This window comes from Dysidea avara, chromosome 8, assembly GCF_963678975.1.
Source record: "Dysidea avara chromosome 8, odDysAvar1.4, whole genome shotgun sequence".
Lineage (NCBI taxonomy): Eukaryota > Metazoa > Porifera > Demospongiae > Dictyoceratida > Dysideidae > Dysidea > Dysidea avara.
The window spans coordinates 6,851,758-6,861,638 of record NC_089279.1 but is presented as its reverse complement, the minus strand read 5'-3'; the positions used below and the strand labels follow the sequence as shown (position 1 = coordinate 6,861,638).

General features: G+C 38.2%; 1 protein-coding gene across 1 annotated transcript; it reads left to right on the top strand.

Moving 5' to 3' along the window:
* The first annotated feature begins 84 nt into the window (after nt 1-84).
* Nucleotides 85-8,149, top strand: LOC136263339 (actin-related protein 5-like). Its single transcript, XM_066057856.1, has 20 exons — nt 85-219; nt 277-390; nt 450-538; nt 617-727; nt 783-894; nt 1,210-1,302; nt 1,352-1,451; nt 1,572-1,671; nt 1,718-1,828; nt 2,517-2,645; nt 4,590-4,646; nt 4,690-4,725; nt 4,774-4,908; nt 5,145-5,268; nt 5,319-5,389; nt 5,557-5,642; nt 5,696-5,767; nt 5,844-5,961; nt 6,020-6,131; nt 7,966-8,149. Exons 1-20 carry the CDS (start codon nt 207-209, stop codon nt 8,118-8,120), a joined length of 1,938 nt encoding a protein of 645 aa, XP_065913928.1. The 5' UTR covers nt 85-206; the 3' UTR covers nt 8,121-8,149.
* The last annotated feature ends 1,732 nt before the right edge of the window (nt 8,150-9,881 follow it).

Here is a 9,881-nt window from a genome sequence, read left to right as displayed (position 1 = left end):
CTTGATTGATTGATTGGATAGTAGCATGCTACCATAGAACGCGTGTATTATCTATATAGTACCACGCGCTTATTGTGATGCGCTTATTGTGATGCGCTTATTGTGATGCGCTTATTGTGAAATGGGGTGTTGATATTGCTAGCAAGACACGGAAATGCAACCGATAGGCCAAAGGTGCTTGGCTGGATAAATACGCATCTAATAAGATGTCGACATTAGGTGAGTTTTAATAAGTTTATACTGTAATTTTTAATGTCGCACGTGATGCTGCAACAGACCCTAGCAACGGGTGTTACAGGTTTAGTGACTGCTTGGCACAACCAGACCCTTACTACAGCGATTATGAGCTAAATTTTAAAGGAAAAGATGCAGCCATAGTTATTGACAATGGTAAGTAGCTGTTTGTTATGCATCTGCAGCTAAAAGTATTGTATGATGGTTGTTCTTAGGCTCCTCTCAAATGCGTGTTGGATGGAGTGGGGAGTTGGAGCCAAGACTGAAATTCCACAACTGTGTGGCACGTACTAGAGGAAGGAAGGTAAAAAAATCTATATATTGTAGTAATATTTTTTGACGAATTGGTGACCAAAAAATAATTTTATATTGCCAACATTAGGGCGAGGGTGACATCATGATTGCAGGTAATGACATCACCAACATTGAAGTGGTAAGATCATCGGTTAGGACGCAGTTTGACCAAAACATTGTCACACACTATGGCTGTCAGGTGTGTCACTGAGAATTGGTGGGAGTTTGTGTGCCTACTGTCATGCCCTTATTAGGAACTGTTGTTAGATCATTCCTTCTCTCACCTCGGACTTGGTCAAGAAGCCACACTAAATCATCCAATAGTCATCACTGAACCTGCTTGTAATCCAAACTGTTGTAGATCAGGTGAAGTGTGTGTGCGTGCTTTCGTGTGTACGCGTATGTGTGTGTGTGTACTTTGTATTGTAATTCTACTGTATACTGCATCTATGTAAATATGCTAGAACGAATTATTAATAGACTTGCAGTATACATGGTCATGCCTACACTGTGCAATACTGGGCAGGACTAGTATCCCATATGTGGTTGTACCATGTCTCACAGGTGAAGTTGTGGACCGGCACCCACCTGAACCTCACCCATTATGTGAAGCATGAATATAACATTTGCTTCCCTAGCTAACACATACTACACACACTAAATAATTTTTTCTCACTCTAGCCATGTCAGAGTTACTGTTTGAATGCTACTCAGCCCCCAGTGTAGCCTATGGGGTGGATGCCTTGTTCAGTTACCACTACAATCAAGCCAGTAGTAAGTTTTATGATCAACCGATCAGGATCATTTGTTTTGATGTCACTAGGGGGTGGGGCTAAGACTGGTCTGGTGATCACATCAGGTTACCAAGCAACTCATATCCTACCAATAGTAGATAATAAACTAGATGCTAGTCATTGTAAAAGGTGAGACAGTAAGTGATGCCTTCTTTTAGGATATTCTATTTGAAAACCTATGAAATATACATGCCACTGCAGTGTATTCTATGTACTGATATTACTGATTCTTGTTTTGTACTTTTGCAGAATCAGTGTAGGAGGAGCTCACTGTACCTACTACATGCAACGGTTGATGCAGCTGAAGCAGCCACACCTCCAAAATGCAATTACTATCTCTCGTGCTCAGGTATGAGCCATCACCATGGTGATGGTAACCATCATGTATTCTGTAGGAACTGGTTGAACACCACACTTACATGGCTTTAGAATACCCTGAGGAATTGTTGAAATACAGTAAAGGTGAAGGGGAAAACAGAATAGTCCAACTGTACTCCTTCCCACAGGTAGGGTTAGTAAACTGTCACTATAATTATGTGGCTTGTGTGGCTGACAGTGTGTGTATGTCCATGTGTGTGTGTGATGTATGTGTGTATTTGTGTAGTGTGTTTGTGCACGTGCGCTTAGTGTATGTGTGTGCGTATAGATGCGTGTGCGTTTGTGTATGTGTGGATACGTTACTGTTAAATTAACGTTGGCTTTCCTAGCGAAGTTATAATAACCCATCCTTATTCATTTTCCCCTAACTATTATTGTGGTCACCACTATGCCATTCTCCAAGCAGAATGTACTGCCAAGTAGATGGGAATAATAAAATAGATGTCTAATTTTCACTCAAAAGAGATATGAAGACAATCCCACAGACATTTATTAAAAGTGACAAATGACTCGTGATCAAATGCTAAATTGAAAGGATAATCCATCGACAGTGTGTATAACTTTTGGTATAAGAAAACTTTGACTTATGCTTTGTAGAGTTAACACTCTTGTGATGTTTTCACTAAATGCTTGGGCCAAGTCCATTTATGAAATCAAGGTACTTGTTTAGCTGAGGTATGACCTACTGTGTGCTTAGCAAATCCTTGACATGGGACCAAAGTGAAGTCAACGATTCTCTAAAGTATGTATGCCCTTCTTAGTGTCGTTTGTAGTATGGATATAGAGTGACATGTTGTTACTTTACTTTGTGTTTAGGTTGGAGCTTCAGCCGCTGAAGGAGATGTTGGGGAGGATGGAATAACAAAGGAAGAGAGAGAGAAACAGAGGAAAAGGAAAGCTGCTGAAAGGTTGCGGGAAATTAACAAACGGAAGAAAATGGAAAAGGTACGTAAGCCATACATAGCTACTGTTATGTCATATATATGTTTTTCCTATCGTACAAATGAATGCTTTGGCTCTAGGCATCGTACAGCATGATAGTAGGGACCACAGAGGTTTGGGCGTGGCACATGAAAAAAAATATATACCCAAAAGCCAGCCCTGATGACGATGAGGCAGTGTTGGTTAGCTAACACTAAGTCCAAACAAGCCTTCAGATTGACCTGAAACATTTTCAACAAGGAATTTTTTTTAAATTATTAAACAGAATTTTCTACTGACTGACTGACTAATGCTTTTAGACAAGCGTAACTCGATAACAGCTAAGGCTACTGGTTTGATTTTTTCCTGTTCGACATCAACACACGTGCCATTTGGCATACCCCAGTAGTACAATGCATTCTTCATGGACTTACCAGTGTCCTCTTTTGTGTCTCATTCAAACAGCAAAAGGTGTCAATTGTCAGTAGCACAAGATGGCTTCCCTTTGTAACCGTATTTTTCATAGTGGCTACTATGATTGCAGAGATGCTTTTCTTGATTCGTAATGCTATGTAACGGGTTGAACATAGCTGACAACAAAGCGTAATGGATAGTTCACTTTTCAGACGATAATTGATAGCTGGGGTGCGTGCCGCCATTTCTTTTGATGTGGTATGCGTGGGGTCACCAATCATAATAATTTTATTTTACAAAAAATGTTAACAAACAATTACACAACTAGAGTAGGGACCACAGCACATCGATAAAAGTACTGAAACAAGCTGGAGTAATGCACAATATTAAATCAAAATAAAACAATAAAAAAGTGTTATATCCCTACTGTGCATTTCCATTATGGTATCTTGAGCACAGTAGGGACATAACACTTCTTATTGTTTTACTGTGATTTAATATTGTGCACTACTCCAACTTGTTTCATTACTTTTTATCGATGTGCTGTGGTCCCTACTCTAGTTGAAAATTCCATTTTTTGTGCACTTGTACACATAGTAACATAAGGTACAGTGATAGGGTTTCACTTGTTTAAAGGTTGGACCTAAAAACATTAGGCAGTGAATTTAGAGACAGCAGAATAATTGTTTTAGACATGTGTACCTTATGCTAGAATAGGTTTGGGAATAATCTGTGGCAAAAAGAATCAGCTAGTCCTCTGGGAAACATCAGTGGTACTGCCTACCCAGTATCAAATACATCAGGAATAATTATTAGTTATTCACACATTTTACGGCAATATTCAAAATAGTTATGGTATTGAAGGTGCACCCTGCTATAGTATGTTCACGTTGAGCTGAATCCTCAAAAACATTTAATAACTCATGGATGCAATTACACACGATCTTGAAATTTGGCTCATCTGTAGTACTGCTTGACCCGCTAAAAATATTCAAAATCTTTTTGTTCAAATGTTTGACATAATATTTACGACCAATCAAAATTTTCACAATGCATTTACTATGGGGAAACCATAGTGTCCATTCCGGCCCTTTTTTGAACTTGTAATGGAGCCAAACTGTACGTGTCTGTTGTTGACACCTTTGTTGTTACAAATAATCGTCTGGTTGGCTGAAATGTTAACTCTGTTGAGAGAAAAAATCCACTTTTAATTTTTAGCTGTTTTTCAGGATTCAGCTCAACGTAAACATACTATATAGCATAAAACTGGGAATAAAAGATACTCAAACTCACCCTAAGGTGTTATGTGACTGCTCTATTAGAATATCTTGATTTTAGAGAAAATACTATTGCAATCATTCTAGCAAATATTCAGGACTAATTTGGTGAAGAAAAAGAATTTCCTTAAATAAAACCAGGAAGTTTTAAAAGCATACACAAACTTGTAGTGTTACTATTACAATTATGGCCTTCAGTATATAGCTACTAGAACAATAAACATACATTCATCTGGGCTTATAGCAATATTACTAGGGTAACAATCTGTTGTTACAGCTGGAAGAGCTAAAAGATTTGGTCAACATGAAGGAAACTGATGTTGATGAGTATGAGGTGAGTTAATATTACACTAGCTGGCATCAGTGATCTTTTTTAGGTGGGGCTGGAGAAGATGGGGTTTGGATCACATGAGGTAGTGTAATGTCACATGATGCCATAACACTAATATGTGTTGCTATAGGAACTACAACAAGCCATGGACAAGTTAGAGTTGTCACTGAATAACAAGACTGGTGATCAGGGGATAGGGCAAGATAATAAGGATGAGGAGGTGGAGACTCCAGAAAATCTTGCAATCTTGCGTCAGCGAAAAATGGTACTTTATAAACTTGGAAAACTGGGTGTTGTTTGCATGCATGCATGTGGAAGCGAATGCCAACTGTCCACAAAGGTCCAAGTGGGACTTTAGTGCCCACACCATACCTTTACTTGTGAGACATGCTGCAGTTAACTAGGGCTTAGGTCATGCATTAGTATGTATACCCCTAATTGACTTATAATGACTTTTCCAACTTCTATAAAGTGTCTGTTGGTTATCTTGTGTTTCAATAGGAACTGTTAGAGCAACGTCAAATCAGACAGCAACAAAAACAGGAAATGTCAAAGAGACGAAGTGCTGCCTCTCACAAGAGGATGAAGATCATATCCCAGTTAGCAGAGGAAGTGTCCACTGGTGGTAAGTAGGGTGTGTGGCTAAATGGTTGACTAACTATGGGTGTGCTGCAGGGAGGAAGAAGAAAGACAAGGAAGATACCTTTGGACAAAATGATGATGACTGGCATATCTATCGAGAAATTGTAATTGAGTGTGTGTGTAGTCAGTAAGTGAGAGGGAGTGTAGGCCTCTGAATGTGTGTGTTCTTTATATAATCTCTATTTTTGTTTTTCCAGCCATACTTCACTAGACTACTCTAATAGAGCATTCACCCTAAAAGTGACAGTTTCTATGTTATGTGTCCATACAGAACAAAGATGTTGGAGATTCAGAGAGTGAGAAAGAAGAAGCCGAGCTAGTTGAAATTGATAAGGTGTTATCCAAATATGGGTCTGGGTAAGTGTGGCTGATATAAGGGAGAGGGGCTGACAGATACCATCTCCTTGCAGGTTGACACCATCAGTTGAGAAGATGAACACTCAAAGTATGTATCAACTATTACTGGGAATTGAGCAGTTCAGGTGTGTATACTGTTTGATATTCAAAACTCTAATAAATCAGTCAGTCAACTTCATAGAAGCTTTACATTTCCCATAGGGTTCCTGAGGTGATATATCAGCCTAATATGTTGGGGGTGGAGCAAGGGGGTGTGGCTGAAACTATGCAGTTTGTGTTGTCTTGTTATCCTACACACATTCAGCAGGAGCTGGTTAATGTAAGTAAAGGAATAAGATCTTGTGATCTTGTTTTATGACTTGTGCTTTTATGTATAGAATGTGTTTGTTACCGGTGGTAACACAAAGTTCCCACAGTTTGGAGACAGACTGGGAATGGAGCTGAGGGCAATGAGGCCGTTTCAATCCCAGTTCCATGTTGCAATGGCAGGTAAGAGTTAACTAACATGCTAACTTAGCTGGTAAATTGATTAGTATAGTGACACCTGATCTAGATAGGTCACTATCTAATGTCACCCTTTCAAACTACAGTGGAACTCCATGGCCAGTCATCATCAGTTCCAAATGACTGTTCTATTTGAGTAGTTGGAATTTTGTAAAAGTGCTAAATGCAATGAAAATTTTGGACTTTTTAAGCTATCTCAACTGTAGGTGCATGGTCCCCAGAGATTTGAGTTCCAGGCTTTGTGCAGGCTTCCTTGTATGTATACTAGTGTTTGGGTTAGCATTGACCAACTGACTCAGATTTCCAGATTTGACATGGTAATTAAAGTAGAGGCATGTAGAGAATCCTACATTTCAGGCACTATTAATTACTGGTGAAGATTATCTTGCAAGAACAATGTATAGTTACATTAACGAAACATAAACTGGTACTTTCATAGGTACTCTTGTATGAAAAACTGGCAACAGGTTGACTCATAGCATTTTTCATGTTGTATTAGTCACTAAATTTTATGCATATAACTACAGATTATTTTTGTGGATGCATAAGGCAAAAGTGAGTTACAAGTTTAAGAAAGCTATGGTGCATTTGTTATGTTATTCGTTGCTTAGTAATATCGGTTTGCAGCTGGAAGAAACAGGGCCATTAAACTCCAGCTGCTTGGTGGCTTGTACTGCAGAGTTAACCCTGTCCCCTTTATTCCTACTTTTTGATTGGCTATTACTATAATTAACTCACTCTTTGTAGCAGTTTCTCCCAAGTCTTTCTTCAATTGTGCAAATTCGCAAAAAGTTTCATTTTCTTGCATAGGTCCCATTGATTTTTGCCTCAAAAACATGGTGTCTAGTAACCATTACCAACTTAAAATTATGTAAACAGATAACGTCTATACAGGTGTACCCTATATGCGTAGGACTTTGTTGTCTTAGTTATAGTATTTAAGTATAATAATAGTGTAACACCACTAAATGCATCAGTTAAATGGTATACTATTTACTTGCAGGTTTACATGAGTGAATTTGCTTTCACCCTCACATTCAGCATGTTGTCAATAACAAACAACAACAGTTACTGTAGAATCTTCATTTTTAAAAACTATTTTATTGTCTATTATATACTCAAGAACATTGACCCCTCTGGATAAAAAATCAATGCTAGTCTTATGCTCAGTAGTCTTCTCCTTAAGTGGAGACAGACCCCTTCTCCTTCCACAAAAAGTGATCTGGGTAGTGGGTACGAGGCCAAATCAACCCATGTGATTCAATGCATAATCCAGGTCTAGTCTGGCACTGCCGACCGTTTTATGCCACTCGCTTTTTGATTAGTTGGGCACCATAGACGCTATTGTCCTGAGCGTAAATTATCTACAGCAACAATACATGGTCCTACTGGAGTGCGCCATTATAAATTGTATAAAGCTTGGCTATACTCGAGACTGAAACCTGAACAAAGGAATTCTGCTTCCTTCTGAGCCTCATAGCAAGATTCAAAACCATAATTCTACGGTGTCAGCATCACCATGACAAAACCCACATGATTTAGACATTAAATTCCAGTTGCACAAGTCCATTATGTGGTTGTGACCAGACCCTTTTACAGCAAATGCCTCCCAACTAATCAAAGTGAGCAGCATAAAAGGGTCGGCAGTGCCAGACTAATCCAGATCAGACCTGAAATCATATTTTATAAAGTGAATAAGGCCTGGCTGGACGAAGCCAAATGACCAGGCCCAGCTTCAACCCTGTATGTTTAATATCCCATTTTACAAACTTAGATTTCTCTTAACACAGTATTACAATACTGTTATACCATCCCATAGGTGATTTGTTGTTGGACTCTTGGAGAGGGGCCAGCTGGTGGGCAGGCAACCAAGACAACAGACACCATTTTATCTCAAGACTAGAATACCAAGAAATGGGTGGAGACTACCTCAAAGAACACGCTACATCAAATGTGTTTGTACCATATAGATGATAAAATGATCATTTCAATTACTATCAATACCAGCACAAACCATCTAGCATGGTATAAATTCCGTGACATAATGATGATCAACAGATTGTGTGTTGTTGTGTTTGTTTTTATATTGACACTCATTTTGAAGTTTTAAGTACCAAATTTTCTACCAAGCCAACCATATCCATTAAAATACATATGAAGTACACATTTCATAGGTGGCTGCAGGACAGGATGGTCAGCTCCTCCCCAATAACATCACCAAATCATACAAAATCCATACGTACAACATGTGGCTGTTAGTGTTGGACTGGTGGATCATGACTAGTGTAAACAATATACCGGAGGTAGTTTAAGTGATCAACTACTCAGTCATTGGACAAGCCTGGAACACATTGATATTTTACTGGACCTAGCTACTGTATGTGCTGTGGTCTTGGTTTATAGTTTCGATACTTTATTAATCTCATTATTACTCCTTTATCACCCCAGGTCATATGCATGCATGCAACGTGTGTATTTTGCTCACAAGTCTGGCATCCCTACTTGTTGAAAGTGAAAATCTTCAGAGTGACTAAATTTATTCTTAATAATTCCATCATTGAATACAAACAACATCTCCTTAGCGTGATGATGTTACCTCTAATGTATAGTAACAACTTGATTTTTTTTTTATCAACTTGAAAAATCCTATGCTGCAGGTTTTAGTATATAACATATTTTCTGTAACAACTTTAAAACAGGCTGTAGGACCAGGTGTCTCACAGACCTTCAAATAAACATGCACACGTAATTTTACCATCTGTACCAAGTATATCATGTATTGTAAAAGCAAATAATTTGAACTTATTTCTAAAAGTGATTTGACTTTGGATATAATTATATATCAGCCAGAACTTTAATGAACTGACCCATGGCACTATCCATTCAGTACCTCAATGAGATCATTGGATTGAGGACTTGTTGATTTAATCCATAACCAGTTGGCACAGAACCAGTTAATACTTATGACCCCATCAATTTTGCATAAACACATCTTCAGACAACTTTGCTACTGCATGCAATGCTAAACCATAGTTCACATTGTATTGTGTCACATGCTTCACAACGCTTATCATGCACAGCTATACTCAGAATCTTTTCTAGTTTGACCCATACACCATGCAAGGTGATGCATGAAAAGTAGGTACCAAAATATAAGAATGTTGTATAATGTACACACTGTCTCTAGTCAAATACATATTAATATGAAGCTTCATGCATCCCAACAAACAGAAAATTTTTAGTACATTAAAGTACAGTAGATTAAACCTTGAAGTTTTGTGTGGTCACCCATAGACCATAAAAAATTGTTCAACTAAATACTAAATGTCACTGCCTTTGTAAGGCTGCTAATGTAGTTGAACAGCCAATAAAGCCAGTCACATGCACGTAGTAGACAGCCTTTTCTGCATTACACAACACCTTACATCATGCACTTCCCAACAGAACGTACACAATTTAATAAATAATAAATATACAGAAAGTACACGAATACTTGCAGTGCTTGGCAATAAGGACTGTGTGACAATGACAAAGCCTGTACATCTCAATAACTTTGAAAGTAAATATCATTCATCACAACAGACCATAATATAATGATATATGATGGTACAGAATAATTTTACTTGCTCATGTTTGGCTGTGACAAAATAATCTTATGCCTCCTGGTCAGCATTAACTCAAAATGATTTTTCAAGTGATCTCTTAGATAAATATAGCTGTAGAATAGTAAATAAT